Source organism: Grampus griseus, assembly GCF_964374135.1.
Source record: "Grampus griseus genome assembly, chromosome: 1".
Lineage (NCBI taxonomy): Eukaryota > Metazoa > Chordata > Mammalia > Artiodactyla > Delphinidae > Grampus > Grampus griseus.
Window position 1 is genome coordinate 165,923,660 of NC_139017.1, and position 24,291 is coordinate 165,947,950.

General features: G+C 56.8%; 1 protein-coding gene across 1 annotated transcript in view; it reads right to left on the reverse strand.

Annotated features, from left to right (window-relative positions):
* Positions 1-5,436: 5,436 nt before the first annotated feature.
* EPHA8 (EPH receptor A8) overlaps positions 5,437-24,291 on the reverse strand; it is a gene marked incomplete at both ends in the record, with an annotated part of 34,088 nt that continues 15,233 nt past the window's right edge. Inside the window, 14 exons of the mRNA XM_082654447.1 lie at positions 5,437-5,551; positions 5,690-5,863; positions 6,151-6,341; positions 6,428-6,577; positions 7,342-7,551; positions 8,121-8,182; positions 8,447-8,632; positions 8,832-8,996; positions 9,821-9,888; positions 10,873-10,966; positions 12,280-12,442; positions 12,518-12,642; positions 17,009-17,344; positions 19,599-19,754. Of these exons, the coding sequence (XP_082510573.1) occupies positions 5,437-5,551; positions 5,690-5,863; positions 6,151-6,341; positions 6,428-6,577; positions 7,342-7,551; positions 8,121-8,182; positions 8,447-8,632; positions 8,832-8,996; positions 9,821-9,888; positions 10,873-10,966; positions 12,280-12,442; positions 12,518-12,642; positions 17,009-17,344; positions 19,599-19,754 (2,195 nt within the window). The remainder of the gene's footprint in view (positions 5,552-5,689; positions 5,864-6,150; positions 6,342-6,427; positions 6,578-7,341; positions 7,552-8,120; positions 8,183-8,446; positions 8,633-8,831; positions 8,997-9,820; positions 9,889-10,872; positions 10,967-12,279; positions 12,443-12,517; positions 12,643-17,008; positions 17,345-19,598; positions 19,755-24,291) is intronic.

Here is a 24,291-nt window from a genome sequence, read left to right on the forward strand (position 1 = left end):
TGGAGTTACACGGTTAGATTTAGAGTGCAGTTCGGAGAGAGCTGACAGGACCTGCTGATCTGTTGCTGCACAGCCAGCCCCCAGCCATTGGAGTCCAGCACCCTGGACAGCGCACTCCACTTCTCCGAAGGGCTGGTTCCGGTTTCTCCCGAGACGCTGAGATCCCTGAAAGCAGCCCTCATTACTTTCTAATTATAAAACATGTCAACATTCAGAAAAAATCAGAAAATAATGTGACAGACGGGTATGTGTCCACCAAGATTAAATGGGTTTTTAACATTTTACCATATTTGTTTCAGAGCCCTCTCTTTTTAAAAAAGAAAATAACTGAAACCTATCAATACAGTTCAATACCCCCGCCTCCTTGCCGTTATTCCCCAGATGTAACTGAGCTGAAGCTTGTGTTTATCTGTTCCAGACGTGTACTGTCTTCAACTAGTTATGCATGCAAAACCTGTAATTCTACTGTTACATAAATTTTAAAAGTTTATATAAATGGTATAGTACCGTACACATTCCTTCATCATTTATTTTTTCACTCCATGTTTATGTTCTTGAGATTTACCTATACTGGGACATGTTGATCTAATTTGTTCATTTTAACTGTGATAGATGATTTCACTATATTTATAAAGCAGCTTATTTTCCTGTTCTCCTGCTGAGAGGCAGTTAGGCTGCTCCTCATTTTTCTATCACATACTAAGGTGCAATGAATATCCTTGTCCATGTATCCTTTTTCATATGAGTTTCTCTAGGATGCATAGAAAACACTCTGGGTTCTCCACCCAGGTTCTTTGAACTGCAGGTGCACTCATCCTCCAGCTGCTGTGAGTGTTGGCTGCTAAGGGCTCACAGCTGCTCACAGCTTCTTGGGAATATCCTCATCCAGGAAGTTATAAATTGCTCCCCTGCATTGGGCAGCCCATAGCCAATGACTGATGGATATGGGGGGTGCAAAAGTCTGGCCCCCTTGCCTTAAGGCAGATTCGCTCTGCAATGTTATTAATCCTCCAGACCTCCCCACAGGACCAGATTGAAGCTAATCTCCAACTGAGAACCCACCATTACTTAACATTTCCTCCTACCTTATCTGCCTGCCTCTCTCTCTTCACATGAGAGCCCTCCTTCAATAAATCACCTGCACAAGAATCTCAGGCACTGCTTAGGGGACCTAACCTAGGACAGGCACACACTAAGGCAGAGCTGCTGGGTCTCATCTTAAAATTTACTCTTTCCAAATTTCTCTCCAAAGTAGTTGTACCAATTTACATTCCCACCAGCAGTTTATAAATATTGCTATTCCCCCCCACCACATTCATCAATACTAGTGTTATAGATTAATTTTGCCAATCAGATTGGTGTAATATGCTATCTAATTTTTGTTTTAATTTTCATTTCCATGCTTACTAGTGATGTTGAGAATCTTTTTAATATCTTTATTGGCCATTCAAATTTCTTCCTCTGTTATTTGTCTGTTCATAGCTTTTGTCCATTTTCCTATTGCTTTGGAATGTTTTGGTAAATTGATTCTTTGAAGTTGGAAAAAAATTTTTTTTTTTAAATTTTGGAAACTTATTCTCTCTTGGTTGGTTGGACAGTTTACCAATATCTTCTCCCAGCCATGGCTTTAACAAATTTATTTTTTGTCATGTAGAAGTTTTTGATTTTAATGAAAGAAGATTTATCATCATTTCCCTTTATCATTTGTGCTTGTTGTGTCTTATTTTCTACTCTAAGATCGTAAAGTTATTTTCCTGTTTTCTTGTAAAAGCTTTATAGTTTGCTTTTTCACATTTAGGACTTTGATCAACCTGGAACTTACTTTGTGAGTGGTGTGAGCAGGAATCTACTTTTATCTTTTTCCATGGGGGTATTTAATTGTCCTAACATCACTCACTGACTACCCCTTGCCATGTTTCAAACACTCATATACATTTGGATCTGTTCCTAGACATTATTCTGTTCTTTTTATCTGTTTCTCTATTCCTGGGACTAAGTCAAATGATTTTAATTATTAAAGCTTTAGAGTAATTATTGAGATCTGGCAGGGCGCAGTTCCCTTCCTCTTCCTCTTATTTCTTCTTCAAATCTGTCTTAGCTATTCTCGGTTCTTTATTATTCCATCTACATTTTGGGATGACCTTGTCGAGTTGCAGAGAAAACCTCATTGCAAGTGTTACTGGGAATAAAATGTATAGATTAAATTGGAAGCTACTAGTCAACTTTATAGCAGGGAGGCTTCCCATCCACCAGCATGATTTGTTTCTCCTGTGGCTGTTATTCTTTATCTCCTCTGCATTCCATCCTTGCACAGGGCGCTGCCTAGGAAATGAATCTCCAAACCCTTCTCATCCTCCAGTGCCCAGCTGAATTCTCTCTCCTCCAGGAAGTCCTTGCCCTCCAGGCTCAATGTCCCCCACACGCCTCCTCTAACCTCCTTTAACCCCTCTGCATGCACCATTTTCTGGACACTTAGCCCCCTGGATCCAATTGAGGGAACCATTTTTGTGCGCTCTGTACCTCCGCCTAGAGTTCCGCTTTGTATCCCCAGTTGCACACACTACATAGTAGGTGCTCTGTAGGTCCTACCGAGATGGTTGGTCCTTAGGGAAGAGAAGTTATGTAATAACAGGTTCTTCCTCATAGGAGACAGCTGGTTCCGAGGAGTGGCGCCTAGATCGGAGTTTAGAGTTCCAGGGGGAAACACATCTGGCTTGAGCTCAGGCAGATCTAGCTTACATGATGGTTCTGCCACGTGGGACATTGGCCTGAGCATGATTATTAGTGAGACTGTAGGAAACACATTAAATGTGTTTTTTCCATGGTCCCCCTTTCCCAAATTGAGGGAGAGGCAGGAACGAAGACACTTCCCTCAGCTGGAGGGGCTACTGGAGATCATTTACTTGTTCATCAGCAAGACCCCAGGGGTATCTTCCCCAAATGTCTGAGCCATTGACCCAAATGGACACAGTTGGGCTCTGCTGCCACCACCCTCTCTCCTGCTGCTGTCCCCTTTCTCTGGGAGCAGAGTTGGGTCCTCTGCCTCTTGATGTAACTACGGAAGCTGCTTGCATCCTGTCTTCCCTTCCTTGCCCCATAGGACCCAGGTCTCTCAATGGGCCCCTTGTTCCCAGGGAAGCTGTCCCATGAGACGCTCTTTTCTCATGCATTCCTCCTCCAGGGCTGTCCTTCTTCCCCAAGAGACCGCGAGGCAAGGGCGATGCCCAGCTACAAGGGATTGAGCTCCAGTGTTAAGCACCATCTGTACCTCACAGAAGAAAGAACTGGGGTCCCATGGGGGTGCTTCCTAGCAGAGCATGAGCTTTGGAGTTGGACAAAACCTGGGTTCCAATTCAGACCCCCCCAAACTGACTTTAGGCAAGTTACAAGACTCAGCCTCCTCTTACACAAAATGGGCACATGAATCCTACCTCCTAGGATAGATGAGAAGACCAGAGAGGGGAAAAAGTATGTGTGGGATGCATACAGTAGGTGCACAGCATAAGGTTGGTCCTTCCTTACCAGGAGAGGTCACGGTTGTAGGAATGGGAAAAAATGGGGGACACAGGCAAAGATGAGGCAGAATTTATTCTCAATGTGGGTAAGTACAAGATTCAGGATGGAGACCACAGAGAGGCGGATCCCTGGGACTGTGAGGGGCACCTCACACTGGGGGCAGGGACCACACTTTCCCAAGTGCCAGGCCCACTCTGTTCCCCCTGGCTGTGAGGATACAGAGCCCAGGAACTGGGTGAGAGTGGGGTGGGGGTGGGAGGAAGACAGGGTCCTCCCCGGATCGTGTCCTGACCATGTTTCCGACTTCCATAGGAAGGAAGAACAGCTCGGCTATATAGTAATATAATATATAGAGGTGTAGAGAGCTGACCGCGGCACCTGGGCGGGGCTGAGACTCCCCGAATTATTGCAGGAGGGAGAGGGGGCTCAGTGCTGGTGTCTCCGTGGAACAGCTGTGCTGGCTACTGGGAGGGCTGGGCAGGGGGCGGGGCTGAGCTTGCCCCTCCTTCGGGGCCGGCAGGGGTAACCCGGCATCCTGCCCAGTGGGGTCCCTTGGGCCCCTGCCAGCTTCCCCTGGGATGGGGCTTTCTCACCCTGGGTGCTTCTTATGTGCTTTGAAGACCATTTTTGCATTGTCAGGAGTGAGGAAAAAATATTCTGACATGGTAGAAAAAGATATTTACATACCCTGGTGGGCCGTTAGAGGGAGGGTCAACTCTGAGTGGGGGGCGACTTCCTCCTCTGTGCGGAAGGATGTGGGGAAAAAGCCCCGGGAGGAGGCTCAGCTCTGAAACTTCGCTGCCATGTGACCTTGGACAAGGCACACTCCCTTGGTCTGTCCGGAAGGTGCAGGAGGGGTGGACTTGGGGCTGAAAAACCAGGATGTTATGGTCCTTGTTCCTAGGTGTGGGTCTGGGGGGCAGGCCAGGGCTGAGCAGTGAGGTTGGCAGAGGGACTTGCAAGTGAGGAGCCCTAGGCTGTGCAGGGGCATCAGAGACTAGAAGGAAGTTGGTGGGCCCTGGCCCCTGGTCAGGTAGCCAAGTTCAGCTGAGGGCATCTCACGTACCCTGTGTTGATGCCTACACAGAAGGTGGCCAGAGGGGCTGGCCGGGAACCCTGTTTTCCTGTTGAAGCAGTGGTGGGAGCCAGGTGGAGGATGCAGGTGGCCCCCCACCAGCTAGAGGGAGGGCTCAGACCTGAGATAGAGCGGGGGGTGGGCTCACCTGGGCGGAGACAAGGGTGGGCCTGGTGCTGGTGTGGTTTGGAAGTAGCCCCTGGCTCCAGCCTCCAGGCTTGGGGGAGGGGGGTGAGCTTCTCCCCAGTCCCTGTGGGTGCTGGGACCTGGGCCCACAGCTGATGGGCAGTGTCACACCGAGTTCCCTGCTCACGCATCCTCACGCTGTGACACGCATCCTCATTCATGACATGCCATCCACAGTCACACACACGTGCCCCCAGCATTAACGAATAAGCACACTCACCATAACTGGCACACATCCACGGGGGACCTCATGGGTGGACACACACACACATGATCACACGTGTTCACAAGGGCTCCTGTGACCTCGTGAGAACACACCCCTACAGCATGTGAGTGCGTGCACACAGGCACCCTCACGCACACGCGCACACACACAGAGGCAGGTGAGCGACATCGCCGTTGGGCTCAGTGGCATTGAGGCCCCAGCCTCTGGGAAAGAGAAGGCCCTCTGCCCTGGGGGCAGCTGTCCCCTCCCTCCTGGGCACCAAAGGTCCCTTCCCAGGTGGCCTGACCCCAGATAACTCCAGGTCTTGTGGTGGAGTCCTCGGCCTCCCTGGCACCTGAGGGGAAGGCAGCCAAGGAGGAGGGACAGAGGCCTGGGGCGGCCAACCCTGCGAGTCCTCTGACGGCTGGCATGACCCGGGCCTGGCTCGGTTTGGTCAGAGGTGCTGGTGGGGCCCCTGCGTGCTGGTCAGCTGGGCCCTCATGGTCTCGATGCTGCCCAGGATCTTCTTCTGGTGGCCCATGAGGGTGATGCCCAGGGCATGCACATCCCTGTAAAGGAAGGCGGTGCTGACCTGGGAGTCTGGGAGCTGTGGAGACGGGGACACACCCATCCCTGGAGCTGCCATCCTCAGCGGCTCCACCTCTGGCCTCTCCCCCTGCTCCCGTCCCCAGGGGCCCACCACTTACTGAGCATTCATACGTAGCACCATGCCCAGAGAGGAGTAACCCCCAGCAGCGAAGTGGTCCCGGTAGCGGCCCATGCGGATGGAGTCCAGCCAGTCCCCCACGGTGAGGCCCCCGCCGCCACCCCCGCCCCCGCGGAGGTCAAAGCAGCTCCGGGCAAAGGCGGGGGGCGGGCACCTGAGGCACAGGGGCCCTTGGTAAGTGGTCTGCCAGGAGACACTGGCGCCAGCCACTCAGCCTCCATCTAGGCTTGGCAGTGGCAAGGAGGGTCTGAAGGGTTAGACCGCAGGCTTGGAAGTAGAGCTCTGAACAGGGCTCAGAGGCCCAGGCTGGGTCTGGTCCAGGGGTCAGGGCAGAGCCATCCCAAGGCCTGGACTAAGTCTGGGCCTTGTCTAGGGCAAGCGGGGAGGGCAGCTGGGGCGGGCGGAGCTGGGGTGGGCAGAGCTGGGGTGGGCGCCAGGCACCTGTTGACAGTGGCCGTGGCCCTGAGACTCTCAGGGCTGCGGATCAGCGTGTCCAGGACGCTGACGATCTGGGAGAAGCGAGGCCGCTGGGCCCGGTCCTTGTGCCAGCAGTCAAGCATGAGCTGGTGCAGGGCGCGGGGGCAGCCCATGGGCGCGGGCAGGCGGTACCCCTCCTCCACGGAGCTGATGACCTGTGGGGGGAACACGGCAATGGGCTGGAGCAGCCCTTCCCTCCGAGGCCCCGGCCGCCTCTGCCCAGCCAGGCTCCGGCACTCACATCCCGGTTGGTCATGTTCCAGTAGGGCCGCTCCCCGTAGGCAAGCACCTCCCACATGACCACCCCAAAACTCCACACATCGCTGGCCGAGGAGAAGGTCCGGAAGGCGATGGCCTCGGGGGCTGTCCAGCGGATCGGGATCTTCCCTCCCTGCGACGGACACACGAGTGTTGAGAGCTTCTCCCCAGCTCGTCAGGGAGCTGAAGGCAGGGATCTGGGCTGGGAAACTCGAAGGCTGGCTGGAGAGACACGGCCTCCACCTTCCAAGAGCACCTGTTCTGATGGGGGAGACCTGCACATGGAGCTGGTGTGGAGACTGAACAAAAGACAGTGGGTGGAGGGCCTGGCACCCAGTAGATGCTCAGTAAGTATCAGTCAACAGGTTGATGCCTGAACAAGTGACGAAGCTCGGAGAACGTGGTCTAGTAATTTTCTAGCTCCCCTGGAGGGGTTTTTTTTGGTCACAAAATCCTTTCTCTAAGTGAAACCTTATTTGGGGTCTCAGTGGGCGAGATCCTAAGGGAAGGTCCTGACAGAGGCAGGGGTGGAGGCCCTCCACCCTTAAGGCAGCCCCTAAAGCACTGCTAGAGAAGCCCAAATCCCCCCAGAACACATTTTGAAAATGCTGGGTTTTAGTCAAACGTTAGAGACAGACGTGGAGTGGAGGCGATTCAGAGAGATGTCAACTCTCCCCAAAAATCCTAGTGAGTGAGTGATGGGGGGACCGGCCCTGGTATCTCCGCAAGCCAGTTAGTGACGGAACAGAGGTGGGAAAGCTTTGGTGCAAACTGAGGTGCAGAGAAGAGGTAGGACTCGCCCCAGGTTGAAGGCAACCCTGAAACGTCCAACTTCCCTAACGACACGTGGGGGGCTCCATCCCAGGGCCTGCTGGAAAGGGGGTGCGGGCTACGCACCGTGGTGGTGTAGGCGGCGTCGGGGTCATCCTCCAGCACCCGCGAGAGCCCGAAGTCAGACACCTTGCAGACCAGGTTGCCATCGACCAGGACGTTGCGGGCAGCCAGGTCGCGGTGGACATAGCCCAGGTCCGAGAGGTAGCGCATGCCGGCGCCCACTCCTCTGAGCATGCCCACCAGCTGCATGATGGTGAACTGCCCATCGTGAGTCTGCAGGGGGACGTGGCTTGGGCTTCAGGAAGGCTCTTTGCAGTTTACAAAGTGCCTCACTGCTTAGGAAGCATATTGCTGTTTAAGGTTTGTTCTCACGTCTCATTTACACTCACAGCAACCCTGAGAGGTAGGTAGGGTGGCAGTGACTGGTCATCCACTTTGCAGAAGGAGAAATGGAGGCCCAGAGAGGTTTTGCCCTGTGCCTAAGAGCACCCAGCAGATGAACGGCACGGCGAGGGCTGGGCATCTAGGGATTTCCACCACTATCCGCCATGCCTCCCAGCTGACTGGGGCCCTGGGTCCCCACAGAGGCACCCCTCTTAGCCTGTCTGCAGGACAGGGCAGCAGGACCCGTGCCCAGAGGGACTTCCACGTGATGGGGGGCTGAAAGGCAGTTTGATGGGCTGACCTTTAAGACCCCTCCCCACACCTGGCTCGCCTTCCCCAGGTCTGTTGGGTCCAAGCTCTGGGGAGGAGGGGGTATCTGGAGGTCTCACATTATCTCCCACCACCCAGACTGAACTTCCCTCCCCCGGCCCAGGTGAAAGGAGTGGCGGGGCACGCACCCTCAGGAAGGTGTCCAGAGAGCCGTTCTCCATGTACTCGGTCACGATCATTGCCAGCTGGCCTGGGGACGGCGCCGGGGAGGAGGTGGCTCTTGGTGGGGGGATCAGGAACATGCCCCCCCGCCCCCGCTATGAGCTGCCAGGAGCTGGGCCAGCACCCAGGGCCCCAGGGAACGTAGGGTTTCCATTGGGGTTCCAGGCTCTGGGCCCCCTTCCATGCCAAGTCATCTGGGGACCTGAGCCAGGGGGATGGGGCAGGGCAGGGTGGTCTGGGGATGCAGCAGAAGGGGCCCTGCAGGGTGAGGCTGCTGTCGCCTGGCACCTACCACGGGTGACGACACCTTCAAGGCGGATGATATTGGGGTGGTCAAACTGGCCCATGATGGATGCCTCGCTCAGAAAGTCCCGCCGCTGCCTCTCCGTGTAGCCGGCTTTGAGGGCCTTGATGGCCACGGGCATGTCCCGTTGCCCCGGCACCTGCAGATGCCCGTAGCAGACTTCCCCGGACTCTCCTGTGAACCCAGGTGGGGCAGGCAGGGGGTGGGCGGTGGGACCTTCCTCCCCTCACCCCAGACTCTGCACTCTCCCAGCCCCACACACCCGAGTGTCTGGCCATGCCGGGCATCTTGGTTCCCCCGTCCCTCTGCACTGGGTGTCCCTCCCCTGGGCACCCCCTGTGATGTCCCCACACTCACAATCCCTGAAGCTCACCGGAGCCAATGATCTTCTCAATGTGGATTCTAGAGGCCTCGATCTCGCGGGTGAAACCGCGGCCCGCCCGGCCCGGCTCCTCGTAGGTGTGGGGTTCTGCATAGAACTGGGGCTCTGGGATCTTCCCCAGAGGGTGGTGCAGGGGCAGGAAGACGGGTGGAGGCGCTGAGGGGCCAGGAGAGAAGGGCCATCGGTGGGCTCCATGAGGACATTCTCTCCCAGCATTCCCTGGGCCTGGGACGGGACTGGTGGTGGAGTGAGAAGTGTCTCCGGGAACCCCAGGATGTGGTGGCAAACAGGTGCCCAATAAGTGCTTGCCACGTGTAAGCAGGGTCTCTGTGGAGTAGCTCTGAGCTCTCTAGGGGACTTTGGGGTTTCTCGTGAGTTGTGAGCCTGTCTGTCATTTTTCTGGGGTTACTTTTAGGGTCCTTAAGACCTTTCTCAATTGTCCTAGGGTAGGAATGTGACCAAAAAAGGTCACATCACGGTGCCAACTCAGACTGATGGAAAGCGGGTCTCTAGAAGACTGTGTTAAGAAGGATTCTGAGACCGCATTCAGGCTCCATGGGAATCAGTACCATGATTGATTCTGCCGTGGGCAAAGAAGTGGGGCATTGAGGTAGGCATCCCCATATTTGCCCTGTTTTCTGAGGTTTCTGCAGGGTCCTGAAAAAGTTCTTTGTAGCAGGGGTTCTTGTCCAAGAGTATATGACCCCCCAAAGGTGTATGTGAAATTGTGCGTGAATGCCAACATCTGTGCATTTGCCTGGGGAGAGAGAGGGTCCCTAGCATCCTCTTCAAACCCAGGCAAGTTGCACAGCACTGCACCTTGGGGTCTCAGGTCTCTGTGACAGCCTGCCGTCTCTCTCTGGGGCTCTAGTCTTTTCTGTGGGCGCCTTTCCCCTTCCCACCTGCACCACCCCCAAACCAGCACTGGGTCCTACTGTGACCTCTGCTTTTGCATTCAGATCCCTGGGCCCTGCACTCACCCTGCCCGTTCTGATAGTGCATCTTCTCCTCGTCCGAGTGCTGGAAGGCCTTGCTGTAGCCGCAGTGCCTGTGGAGGGTGGACTGTCCCTGGTTTCAGCCCTGACCCCGTTCAGGAACACGTCCAAACTCCTCCCTTCTACCCCCCTTCCCCTTTCAGGTCAACTTCTGCCACCCCAGTCCCTGCCCCTGCAGGGGGGCAGTCCCAACCTCAGGCTCTCAACCCAGCTGAACTGTGACATTTATAAACACCATATAATTTACAAAATCAAGTCCACTTGGCCCTCACAGCAAAGTCTATGGCATTATTAGCTCAATTTTACACGAAAGCACCCCTGGTAGAGGGGCTGGGAGATGAGGCTTCTGAGGCCAGCTCCGCCGTGTGAGCTTGGCAAGCGCCTTCCCTTCCCTGGACCTCAGTTTCTCCATCTACGGATGCTCTTTCCAATCCTTGCTGAGTGGGACCCTAAGCCCGCACCACCTTCCTCTGGAACAGAGTGGGAGGGGGAGAGTAACTAAGGGCGTGGTCTTTAGTTTTAACAGATCTGGGTCCTGTCCCACTTCTGACACCTACTTAGTCGGTGGGCTGGTTTGGGGGTGCTGTGTGTCTGACACACATCCGAGTGGAGATGGCGCTGGGCACCTGGGCCTCAGGAGGAAGGCCTGTGCTGGGGGCACACCTGGGGAATGTCAGCGTGAAGGCAGAATTCAAAGCCGTGGGCCCTGATAAGGTTACTCATGAGAGCTGGAGCTGGGTAAGTAGGAAAGAGAAAAGGGTCCCAGACCAGCCTGGGGCCCTTCTGCTTTCAGGAAGTTGTGCAGAGAAGGGGCTGGAGGAGATGGAAGACAGGCCAGACAGGTGGATGGAAAGTGGGGGGTGAGCCGGACATGGAAGGCAAGAGAAAAGCGTCCCAAGAAGGAGGAAGGAAGAACAGGTATATCTGTCAGTGAGCCCAGGCACAGGGGATCACTGGCTCAGCAGGGCTGGGGACAGGCAGGAGACACAGTGCTCCAGGGGAGGGGGTTGGGGTGGCCGGGGGCCAGGACCACCCACCTCTTCTTGCAGATGACCAGGAGAAGCAGCACGACCAGGCCAGTGATGAGTGTCAGGCAGATCCAGACGATGGTCCGGGTGTCGTAGCGGGGACCTGTGGGGGGAAAGCAGGCTGGGGGGGCAGCCACTCAGACCTGGCCTCAGGGCCAGAGGTCTGGTGGCCTTCCCGGGGCCCGGCGGCAGCCTCCTTGGCTGTGAGCCAGCCCAGAGCTGGGGCGCAGGCCGCATCCCCCTCTGCCCCACCCTCCCCTCTACAAGTCTCCCCTTCAATATCCTGCTTTCCAACCTGGTGCCAGCACTTCCTGGGACTGTGTAACCTGGGCAGAGTCACTAGACTTCTCTGAGCCTTAGCTTTCTCACCTGTAGTGTGAGTCCAGAAACGCCTGTCCTGCCCGTTACTGTAAGAGCGACAAAGCTGAATATACGGAGAGCTGCACATTCCAGCCAGTAACCCACATCCCTTCCAGGGATAACCCAGTATTATCGTGAGTTGTCAGATGAGAAAACCGAGGCCCAGAGAACTCAAGGAACTTACTCAAGGACACACAGCAAATGGGATGGAGCCGGGCAGGATTCCTACCTAGGTGGTCTCAACATGGTATCAGACCTAAGAGCACTTGAGACACACAAGTGCCAAGGGGGTGCCAGGTTGAGGAAGGTCATCAACTCAGCCTTGAACCATCTGTCTTAGCACTGCCCCCCTGGAGGGTGCTGAGTATAGGAGAAGACCCCAACGGGCTGGAGATGGGGGCAGGGGGTTCCCAAGCTTGAATGTGCCTCAGAATCACCCTGAAGGTATGATCAAACCAAAATTTCTGGGCCCCCAGCGCCAGGGTTTCTGCTTTCGAAGGTCTGGGGTGGGGCCTGAGAATCAGCATTTCTGATAGCTCCCAGGGGCTGCAGCTGCTGCTGGTCCTGGACTACACTGTGGGAACCGCTGTTCTGGAGGCAGGGGGGTGCAGGGCAGGATGATACTGGGGAAGGGCACAGAGTTTGTCCCCAAGCTGACCAGGTTCAAGTCTTGCTCTGCTGGGTAACCTTGGGCAAATCACTTTACTGCTCTGACCCTCATTTTCCTCACCTGTAAAATGGGGATGTAGATATTGCCAACTCACTAGAGGGTCTCTGGGACGATTATAAGATAGTCCTGCTAGCAAAGGGCACCATGATGCCTGCAAGTCACGCTGATGCTCGGGGAAAGCCTGCAGCTGATGGGCTGTTACGAGCTCTGTCACCTCGGGCGTGTAACTTTCCTCCTCTGAGCCTGTCTTTTCACCTGTCAAAATGCTGATCTGGCCCACGCACCAGCTCAGCATGCACTCGTTCCCCTACTCTGACCACCACGACCCTGGCCCTGGCCCTGGCGCCTGGCCCAGCTCCCTCGCCCTCCCCCCTCCCTGCACTCACGGGGTTTCCCGGTCTCCACCTCCATGGCCTGGCTGAAGCGGCCGCAGCCAGCCGAGGTGCGGGCTCGGACCTGGAACACGTAGCGGGTGCCCGGCTTGAGGCCCGAGACGGTGGCCCTGGTGGTGACAGCCTTGAGGGTGGAGTAGCTCTGCATCTCCTTGTCCTGCCCGTGGGAGGGGTGGTCAGCCAAGGGTCCCCGGCCTGGTGGCCTCCCTCTTTCTCCCCTCCCTGTGGGTACCTTCTCGTAGTACTTGATCTCGTACTCCAGGATGATGCCATTGGGCTGCTCTGGCTCCTGCCACAGCAGCGAGACGCTGGTCTGCCCCGCCCGCTCCTGGCGGATCACCACCACCTGGGACGGGGCTGGGGCAGGGGGAGGGAAGGGAGCTCGGTCAGGTCAGATGGGTGGACGGGTGATGATGGGGAAGGGCCTCTGTCTGCTCCTTCCTCAGGCCCCGTCCAGGGATGCTGGCTTGGGCCACACTCACCTTGCTAACTGTCCTGCCGCCGCCCCAGGAGAGCCAGTACCCTCTGCTCCTCCTGGCAAATCATTGGCTGCCGTCCTGGTCAGTTATCTGGGGTTGGCACAGCCTGGCTCCCAACTGGGATGCTGGGGTTGGCTTGACCCAGAAGAGGCCTGACCCCGCAACTTCCACTGTCTCCTCCTCCTCTCTGGCCAAGCCCACCCACTGGAAGCATGCTGGACCCCCGCCAGCCCCATCAAGCAGCCGCACTTGTCGACCCTGAGGCCCCATCACCTGATGTCTCTGTCTCCGTGTCACCCACCCCCGCCCAGGGCCTGGCGTGGAGCATGCTCTCAGGAGCACTGAGGAGGGAGGAAGAAAAGGAGAAGGGAGGGGAAGAATCAAGGGAACCAACGCCCTCACTGCCTGGGTTTGGAGGGACATGAGCTGAGCCTGAGGCCCATGTGAGCTCAAGTATTCTCGAAGTCACACTAGGTCACACTTTCGCCCCCTTGCTCATTCCCTCCCCCACTCCTGTGCTCAGTGCAATTACCCCTGAGGTGAGTCTGTTGGGAAGGGTCGGATGTCGACCCGGCCACAGCCAAACCGAAGGGACTGCCCTCAGAGCTGCAACCCCGTCCTCCCCGATCCCTCCAGCCGCAGCTCTCCCCTCTGCTCACCCGAGTTCCGACTCTGCCCTACTCCTCCCGTGCCCCCCACCTGCCCCATGTGACCAGCTTTGGCCTCATAACTGGGCATCCCATCTCTCTGGCACACGTGGGAGCTCCCCGAGGCAGGGGTTGCACATAGTAGATGCCCAATAAATGCTGCTGGATGATGCTGACATGAAAAATTAAGAAGCGACTCCACAGTTAAGCTGGAGAGTGTGGTACAGGGGAGACCCCACCAGCCTGGGAATCAGGTCTGGCTTCGCAACCCGGCCCGTCTCTTGCTGGCTGGGCCCATGACTACCTCCGGGCAGTTTCTCCACCCAGAAAGTGAAGCTGCTGGGTACCAGCTGCCAGGCGGAGGTGAGGCTCAGAGAAGACCACTGTACGTGTGGGACAGACACCAGGGCTGGAACACATGGGTGCCTCTTAAAAACCAAAAAATTTGCAAGGCAAGAGGTGCTGTGTGAGTCGGGCAGACACAGAGGGAGACTGGGGCTCAGAGGTGGGATGGAAACAGGGCGGAGCACCAGAGAGGGCTCCAGGGAGGAGGGGGGTGTAGAGAAGAGGCTACGGGGAGGCACGGGGAGGGGGACGGGCAAGTGGTCTCTGAGGACAGACCTCTGGCATTTGCTCAGGGCTGCTGTCTGCCCCAGGCCCCCAGCCCAGAGCTGTGGGTGTCCACTGCATCATCTCCCTAGAATTTCCTGAATGACTCCCACATGCTGGGCAGTGGGCTAGGACCTGGGGATACTGCAGTGCCCGACAGCCCTCAAGGAGCTTATGGTCTAGTTAAGAGAGACAGAGTTAATAAGAAAACGAATCAATGCATAATTACAGGTATGCTAGGTGCATGGAAGACACGAAGAGGGTGCCGTGATGGAGAGGACCTTACGTCTGCAGGGGCCCAGGAGGGAACGGGGCCATTTCAGCTGAGGTGGTCCAGGTGGGCCTCCGAGAGGCAGGGGGACAGCTAACCGAGGACTGAAGGAGGCAGCGAGGGGAACGTCACAGGGAGGAGCACGTCATTCCGACCGAGAGGCAAGGCCAAGTCCCAGGGCAGGGAAGGGCATGGTGTGTCCTTCCCTGGACACAGGGATGAGGACCCGAGGCCAGTGTGGCTGGAAGGGAGAGAGCCCGGCGACAGTGGATGGGGTGCGGCTGGGGAGGTGGGCAGGGGAGGGTCTGATGGGTCCCCTGAATCATGGTGCAGGGTTGTCCAGGCAACATGAGATGGACTGAATTGTGCCCCCCTCCCAAAATTTGTCTACTGAAGCCCTAACGATAGTATTTGGAGATGGAGGCTTAAGGAGATAATGAGGTGTAGATGGGGGCATTGATGCCTTTCTAAGAAGAGACACCAGAGAGTTCTTTCTCTCTTTCCTTCTCTCTCTCTGCCATGTGAGGACACAGCGAGAAGGCAGCCGTCTGCAAGCCAGGAAGAGGGCTCTCACCAGGAACCAAATTGGCCGGCACCTTGACCTTGGACTTCCGGCCTCCAGATCCGTGAGCTGTAAACGTCTGTGCTTCAAGCCCCGGCCTATGGTATGTGTTATGGCAGTCTGAGCTGACTAGGACCGATGGCATGTGTGTGTACGGGGTGGAGGGGTCGGAGTGTGGAGGGGGTCACGCTGAAGGGAGACCCAGTGGGACTGGCTGGTGGGTGGACGAGGCACGATGGAGGGATAGCCAAGGATGACGGCTGGGTTTGGGGCTCAAGTAACCCCACGAACAGCGGTGCCACGTCCTGAGATGGGGGCCTGGGGAAGGGGCTGGTTTGGGGGTGCTGTGTGTCTGAAACACATCGAGTGGAGAGGGGAGTGGGCAGCTGGACCTCAGGGGAGAGGCCTGTGCTGGTGACACACTTGGGGGACATCAGCACGAAGGTGGAATTCAAAGCCGTGGGCCCACTCTGGCAAGATGGAGCTGGGTAAGTAGGAAAGAGAGGAGGGTCCGGACGTGCCTGGGGTCCTCCAGCTTTTGGGAATTTGTGCAGAGAGAAGGGGCTGGTGGAGATGGAGAAGGACAGGCCAGAGAGCTGGATGGAAAGTGGGGGGTGGGCTGGGCATGGAAGGCAAGAGAAAAGTACTCCAAGAAGGAGTAAAGAAGAGCGGGGGGTGGGAGGGTGGAGTGCCCACTGCAAACTGAATTTCTGGGGATAGGTGGGCAAAGGCACCTGACTGGAGGTGCCCGAAGAGGCCCACAGAGGAGAGGACGCAGATGTGTGAGCAAGAGAGCTCTTTAAGGAAGCTTCCATGTAAGAGAAGGAGTCTCGTGGCTGGAAGGGTGTGTGGGCTCACGGGAGGCTGTTCTTTTTTTTTTTTTGCGGTACGCGGGCCTCTCACTGTTGTGGCCTCTCCCGCTGCGGAGCACAGGCTCCAGATGCGCAGGCTCAGCGGCCATGGCTCATGGGCCCAGCCGCTCTGCGGCATGTGGTATCTTCCCGGACCGGGGCACGAACCCACGTCCCCTGCATCGGCAGGCAGACTCTCAACCACTGCGCCACCAGGGAAGCCTGAGGCTGTTCTTTTTAATGATGGAGCACACGGAGCAGTGTGAGCACCGTAGGTTCTCTGCTCCGCCCTCCACCCCTGACCAGCTGGACACCTGTCTCGGCCACCCCAGAGACATGTGGGCAGGGGCGGGGCCTGGCACCACGCACAAGGGCCTACTCCTCATTGCGTCACTAGCACTGAGCAGAGAGCTTGGCATCTCACAGGTGCTCCACAGGTGCCAGAGGAATGAGGGTCTCTTGGGAGGAAGAAGCCCTGGCGTCAGGGACGGGGTGCCCTGGGTTCAGGGTTGGGAAGCCTATTTCACTTGGGAGTGAGGCAGACCTGGGTTTGAATCCTGACCTGCTGCTTCTATGTGGTGACCCTGGCTGGCTCCGGGCCTCAGCTCCTCCTCTGTGACACGGTGGGAAGGGAGTCACTGAGCCAGGCCTGTGTGGTGTTGGGAGGAGACGGGGGTGGGGAGCCACAGGGCACGTGCTAGGGGCGCTGTTAACAGGGAAGCTGCCACAGGCGGCCCTCGGGTCAGGCTGCCACTCGACAGGCAGGACGCACCAGAATTTGGAAAGAAAGGGGCTAACTTCAGTCCAACAACTCGCTAGAAACAGAGAGATAAGTGGTTGTCGTCCAGACCAGTCTGACCAAATCCATCCCAGGGGCAGCAGTGGCAGCTGTTCTGGAAAATGATCATCAGAGTGATTTGATATTTTAATGACATTTATTGAGCACGTACCATGGGCCAGGTACTGGGCTAAGCATTTTCAGTTCCTTCATTTAAGCCTCAGTAACAGAGCAGGTATGATTACTCCTATCACAAAAGGGAGGAGACAGAGGCAGAGAGGGAAAATTCTAGAACCCAGGCCTGGGATGGTCATGCTAGCCTGCCTCTGTGCTTTTTGGTTTCCTTCCACTTATGGAACATGTTTTAATTTTCTAAGGGCGCGAAGCCTGTAGCTCAGAGTCCTGGTGAGGAAGGCGGAGCCCAGAGAGGCAGGCGCTTGCCCAAACGCCACAGCAAGTCCGCGCAGTGCTCGGATGCCAGGGGGGACGAAGGGCCCGGGAGCTGGGGACGGGCGTCTCCGCCTACCTGCCTGGTTCGTGGTGATGTTGACGACGGCAGCCCGGCGGGGCTCTGGGCTCAGGTCGGACACACCGTTGACGGCCTCGATCCAGAAGGAGTAGTTCATGTGGGCCAGCAGGTTGGCCACCAGCAGGCTGGCCTGCACCAGGCTGGTCTGCTGGGGCACGAAGCGGGTGCTGCCCCCGCACGTCTCGCAGTGGCCCAAGGCCCAGGGGCAGCGGCGGCACACGGCATTGTAGGTGATGTCACTGCGGCCACCCCGGTCCAGTGGAGGGGCCCACTCCAGGGTCACAGAAGTCCCATTCACGCTGGAGATCAGATTCACTGGTGCCGAGGGGGGGCCTGGAAAGCAGAGAATGACAGGTGGGCGTGGAGGGCATGTATTTGGGCTGGTCTAGTCTCCCCCATCAGGTCAGGGAAGGGCTGTGGTTCCCCCATGATACTTGGGGCTCCCTAAGGATAAGGGCACACCTACTCCATCCTCTGGAAGCTCCCCGAGGGCAGAGGCAGTGTCTCTGCCATCAGATTGGGAACACAGTCAGGGTCTGGGCGCAGAAGCCACCCTTCCCCCACCCCATGTAGCACCACCTGGATCCTGGGGTTTGTGCTTCACAAGATTTTCATCCAGAGCTGGGGAGAGTCTGCACACAGCAGCTACCCTGGGCGTGAGATGCCCCAGTCATCTGCATCCCCCACCCCACTCCTTAACCCCCTGGCTGGATTTAATGTCAATGACACTGAACACTGTGGTGGAGAAAAGCAGAGCCCCGTGTGCCAAGTGACCCCTCCCCACTGCCCAGGACGGGAGCCCCAGTCTGGGCAGCACAAGGACACTGGAGAGAGGGGCGGGGCTGGGGGCTGGGAGTCGGGGTAGGATCCTGGGCGTGGGGATTTGAACCAGGAGGGCCTGAGGGGCGATGGAATTCCAACTCTCAGAATCTCAAGCTGGGAATCTTAGATCTTAAGAAAATAGAATTGTAGAATCTCAGAATCATAAAGAACCTTAGAATCTGCAGGGTGTGGAATACTAAAAGCCTAGTCGTTTACAATCTTAAGATTCCTAGAACTGGAGGGCACTGGATTGTGGATTTGGAGAGAAACTGGAGTCCGGCCAGCTGAGTGCAAATGTTTGTGACCTAGAGCCGGGCTCACCTGGCCTGAGGAGCCCAGAGCAGTCACCACGCCCCTCAGCAATCCTTTCTGCCCCAGCAGGTCCCACATGGGGCAAAGGCACAGGTCTGGGCACAACAGGGGAGGGAGGGAGGGAGGGAAGAAGGGTTTACTCATGCGCGCATGTGTGTGGTGTGGTGTGTGTATCTGTGTGTAGTGTGTGTGTGTGTGTGTGTGTGTGTGCGCGTGTGTGGTATGTGTGTGTGTAGCAATGTGAATACACCTAGGCCCTTACCTGCCCTGTGCAGGGGGTCTGGGGAAGGGTGGTGATGGAAGTTGGGGGAGGGGGCGATGGAGATCAGGTTGGGGTAAATTCTGGGGCAAAACCCGTCAGCACCGAGTAAAGTACCCCTCACCCCGTCACAAGAGCCCAAGGCTGGTGAACAGCGTGGGCTGAACTGGCTGCAGCTCCTCCCCAGCGGGGGTGGGAGTGAGAGGCCCCTTTGGGCCAGGGGAGGGGAGGCCACGGAGGAGCTGCATCAGCAGAAATGCCGAGACAGTCACGCAGCCCTGCAGGCACGGCGCCGGAGTCCCTCAGAGTCCCCTCAGGTATGGGGCATGCGCGCTGCCGCCTCACCCTCTCCAGGCGCACACCTCCCTTGCAGGGCCAGGTGTGCCCATGCTGAGCTCCCAAAGCAGGCTCGTTCAAGCTCCACGGGGACTCATGAGTCCGTTCCAGGTACCCAGATGCACACACACGTGTGCACACACCCCTCTAAGAACACTTTACACACGTGGGCACAAGCACTTGAACGCTCACACTCTATGCAGGCATCTTCTGCATGAACTGCTACCGACAAGGACACACACAGTCATAATCGCTGCAGGCCTCCCAAGGCACACACAGAATCCGACACACGCAGGCACACCCACTCCATATACACAATCATGCACCCCCCCACTACAGCAGCTTCCCGAATTCTGCAGCTCCCCCCAGTCTCTCAAGGATGACAGTGAGGCGGGGCAGGGGTGGGGGCGGCTCCTCTGATGCCCGCCTTGCCGCACGGGCAGTCCCCCAGCTTGCCCACCCCAGCCCCCAGGACATTGGCATGACCCTTGGGTCAGAAGATGACCAAAGCCACCTGGTGCTGGGAAGGGCATGAGTCCAGTTCTGTCCTGCCCTTTGGAGCAGAGAGGAGAGACCGAGGGAGGAATGGAAAGATTTCCATTGGAGAGATGGCAGGTGACCTATGATTTCCACTGGAGAGATGGCAGGTGACCTATGACAAGAAGCTGGGAGCCCAGAGAGGTCAAGGCCATTGTTGAGGGGTCAGAGTCACCCCCCATCCCCAGACTGGCCCCTGGCCCATAAGAGCCACCTGTCCCTGCCTCACCCACTGAGACCTGGCTCCCTGGGAGCTTGAGGGGCCGAGCATGGGGTCCTAGCCTAGTCTCGAGGGTTCTGGGGCCACGGGGTGGTACTCACGGGTGCAGGCTGCAGACGGCGGGTCCAGGGCTGCACGGAAGTAGCTGAGGTCGCAGCGGCAGGACTGGGCGGCAGGGGCTGCAGAGTGGCTGTGGGGAGGGCAGCGGGCGCAGAGCTGGTCCCCGGGGGCCGACTTGTAGAAGCCCAGCTCACAGGCTGTGGAAGAGAAGGAGGCTTCAGGTGAGCCTGCCGGGCCACCCTGATGGGCCTCAGGGGCAGCTCTCTGGCCCTGGGGTTCCTGGGGGATCTCCTGAGGGACAGAGGTGCAGCCCTGCAGCATCACCTGTTCCTACTCTCATCTGCAGATGGAGGGACTGAAGCTCAGAGAGGGCCTCTGACTTACATAGGGTTGCACAGCGAGTCGGAGGCAGAGCTGAGGCTGGGACCCTGACACCTGAGTCCCAGCCCCATAGTCAGCACAGGGCGGAGCCTCTCTGAATCCTCCAATGGCCCCTCCCACCCAGGCTCTGTCGTTCACAGGGCACTTGTCCTTGAGCGAGACACCAGCCTCAGGGGCAGGGGTCAAGGCTAAGAATCTGAGGGGGGCCGAAACCCCAGGGGTGTGACCTGAAAGCCAGAGAGGGAATGGGGGTGGGGGAGGAACGTGACTGGAAGAGACGTGTGTGATGAGACCAGAGGTTCCCAAACACGGACAGGCGTGGAACCATCCCTATAAAAACACAGACCCCGGCCCCATCACAGCCACTGAGTTAGAAGAGCCAGGGGTGGGGCCTGGGAATCTGTGTTTTACAAGCGCCCCGAACAATGCTGATCATCCAGGAATTGCAGGCTCCTGACCCTCCCAGTCTCACCGTGGCTGACCCGATATGTTTCTCGTATCTGACCTTCTCTCCGGCCTCTGAGAGGCACACACATCTCTGAGAGGCACACACATCAAACCTGGCCCCCAGCACCCCCTCCCCAGCCCCACTGCCCGCGAGATGACTATTCCTTTAGCCAGTATCTATAAGCACCTATTCTGTGCCAGAGACACAGCCACAAACAAGGTCCACATGGCGTCTGCCCTCAAGAAGCTGGCATTTTTCAAGGCGGCAGGAGGAGACACAGTAAATGAGGCTGTGATCATTTCCAGAAGGAAATAAAGCAGAGGATGTGGCAAAGCGTAAATGGTGGGAGGAGCGACCTCCCCTGAGAAGGTCTTTGAGTTGTGGCCTAAAGGCTGAGAACGAGTCAGCCGTGCAGGAAGTGCGATGTTGTGGGTTGAGGGACTCTCTAAAATGACACTGCTGCTGGGCCAAACCGTCACAGGCTCCGCATGGCCTAAACAATAAAGCCTGGTGTTCAAAGCCTCCCTGCAGCCTCCTTCAGGGCCACTCCCTCTCCCTCAGGCCGAACTAAAGGACTGGCCATTCCCCACACTCAGGAGTTGTTTCCTGTCTCGGGGCCTTTGCACATGCTGTGCCTTTTCTTTTTGTCACCCTGTCGAATTCTTTCAAGATTCATTTTAACTGTGCCTTTGATGAAATCTTTCTGGACCGCTCCACATCTCCACATGTACACACACACACACACACACACACACAGAAGCAACCACTCCTCTCCCCATCTTTGCATCCCTGTTCGGTCTCACCACCTGCAACATTATGGCGGTACTTTTTCATCTGTGTGTCTGACTCTCTCTCTGCTTGTGGATAGATCCTTGTGAACAGGGCAGGGCCGCCTTATTCATCGCAAAGTTCCTAGGGTCTGGCTCAGGGTAGAAGTTGTCAACACTGGTGGGAGTTTTCAAAGTGAGCTAATCCGGCCATTATCTGCTCTGGGCAGAAAGACAACCCAGGGGTTCAGGAGGACCAAATGCTGCCCAGCCAGGCAGCTCCCAGCTCCATCTGTGGAACTGAACTCCTCTGCAACGGGGACCACCAGGAAACTCACTGGGATCTCTCTCCGATAAGTCTCTTTCTAGAAAACTCAGTGCTTGAGAGAAGCTTCATTTGCAAAGCTATGTCACTTATTTGATTGTACCTCTTTATCGTAATAGCTAAAATTAGGTTAATTTGTAAAATTCGACAAACTTGAGAGAAAACCTGAAATCAGGAGAAATGATGATGCCCTTAAGTTGCTTCCCAGACTCAGAGGCCATGGAGCCAGAAGGGGCTTATAGGCTGGGAAGTCAGCGAGAATGTGCCTCAGTTTTGAGACCTCTTTCCTGCCCCCTGGGGAGACCCCAAGAGGGCTCAGGCCTGACTGGGGGCTGGGTGCTTGGAGTTGTGGAGAGGGTCCTAGTTGACACCCTGTGATCTCCCCTCCTCTTCCCAGAAGCCCGGGCACAGCCTAAGAGCTTCCTTCTGAGCCCAGGAAGCAGACAGAGGAAACGGGCTTTGCGCTTCACCAGCAAACATTTATCGAACCTGTGGCTGAAATGAATGACACTCTTCCTCACTGTACTGATCGGGTCCACCTTGATCAAAATCTCGGGAACCGTTTGCTTGTTCTGTCCTTTATTCATTCCTTCACCCAAATTTACTGAGCCACGGACCGGACGTAAATAAGACCTAGTGCTGCTTTCAAGGAGCTGTCAGAGCAGTGAGGGGCAGACCAGGACACGTGCGGTGACATCTTGGTGTGATGCATGGCACAACATGACAGCCTTTGTTTTTTTTGTTTTTTTTTTTTGCGGTACGTGGACCTCTCACTGCTGTGGCCTCTCCCGTTGTGGAGCACAGGCTCCGGATGCGCAGGCTCAGCGGCCATGGCTCATGGGCCCAGCCGCTCCGCGGCATGTGGGATCTTCCTGGACCGGGGCACAAACCCGCGTCCCCTGCATCGGCAGGCGGACTCTCAACCACTGCGCCACCAGGGAAGCCCCAGCCTTTGTTTTCTGAGTCCCTGACCATTCAGAGCTGTGCTAGTCCTCGGGTGTTAAAGAGCAGAAACTTGGGAGCAGGCTGCCTGGGTTCCTTTTCTTTTCCAGCCCCTTCCCCTAGGCTAAGTGACATTAGGCAAGTTGCTGGGCCTCTGTGTCTTCATCTGGAAAATGGGGACAATAATAGTTCCCACCTCCGAGGGCTGTTGTGAGGATGACAAGAGTGAATACACGTGAATTCACACGAGCACAGCGCCTGGCACTCATTACCACTGTACGCAGTCAGCATGTATACGTCTGTTTGGCAGAGAGGAAACAGAGGCTGGGGAGCTTGAGTGCCTCGCCCCAGGGTCCCCGCTGAGCCAGGTTGCAAACCCCAGTCTTTCCCCCACCAGCCTCTCAACACCCGGCCTCTGCTTAGAGACGGCCCCGCCATCCTGCCACTTCACCGGTGGGCGGTTCTCACACGCTCGGCTAATACCCATATGGCTATAAAGTGTCAAGGCTAGATTAATCCGCTCAATGAAAATAAAATAATCTTGAATAAGAATACTAATCACCAGGCCTCGGGGAGCCCGGAGACCTGGAGGCAGAGCCGGGAATTAATGGCCGAGACAGATGGAGCGGCTCTGGGCTGGGGCCCGGCTGCCCGTAGACCCAGGGCGCTTCCGGAGTCTGCAGTGCCCGGTGTCGGCCGTGCGCCAGGAGGGGCTCCTGCCCCTGCCGAGGGCACCTTGCCCAGGCCGCCTGTCAGGCCGGCAAGCTGATGGAGACCCCGGCCACCTCTCTCCTCTCCCCCACGAAGAGCTTGAGATTTGACAAATAAGGTGTCTGCTGGTGGCCGACCAAAGGAAATTAATTCTAAATCAGATTTGAACACAGTCAGGAAGGCAGAAGAGCTCGTTGTTCATGCGGCCCCTCTGAAATGAGATGCTCTGATATTTATAGAAAGATGATTAGGGCCACAGAGGGTGGTTCATATTCTGTGTCCAGGTGACAGAAAGGACGGTAGCCAGGAGACTCTGGGGGCTGCTCTGTTGGGTGATGTTCTGAGAGGTCCTTCTTCTCTCTGGAGGGGGTGGGGGGGATGCAGCCACGTGTGGGGGGAGGTCACTGGGTCAGGAACTGGGTAGTGTGGGGAGCTTTCTGGTCAGGGGGTTGGGAGATTTGGGATTCAATCAACCACTCCTAGCTGTGTGCCCTTGGGTCAGTCACTTCGCCTCTCTGGGCCTCCATTTCCCCACTGGTAAACTGGACTAGCTCCGCGTGGCTCTGACGTTCTTCCGTGGGTCCCTGAGGCCCGAGTGCAGTCTCCATAAGGATGCTAAAAAGCCATGTGATTGGGCTGGTCCCCCCTCCTGGGCTTTATTGTCTTCTCCGTAAAAGCAACTGCTACCCAGCCACTTCTGAGGGGAGCCTTGAGGGTGAGACTAGCGAGATGGGAACCTGGCAGCTGGGAGGGTGGCTCTCTCCATGGGCCTGGCCGCTGTTGCAGCCCTCAAGTGCTGGGTCCCTTCTCCTATCACCAGAAGGAAGGCGGGGGGGCACTCGGGTGGGGGAAGCCGGGACCCCCTCTCCCAGCCCTGTTTGCTCAGACAGAACTGCCCGATGGAGAAGGCCAGGGCCCCTCGGGTCTCAGGAGGCCCCGCTCAGGCTGGGCAGGGGGCTCCAGCTTTGACAGGCCATCTCAAGCAGCCCAGCAAAGGCACCCCCAGTCTGTATCCAGCTCCTGCTCGTGCCCCACCCTCTCCCACTCTCAGGCTACCCATTAGGGAGGGGTGGGGATGGGCGACACTGCACGGCCGCTGGCCCAGGCCTCCCGTTGGGGTAGGGCCTCAGTTTTGCACCTGTGCTGTTTCTTTGAAGGAG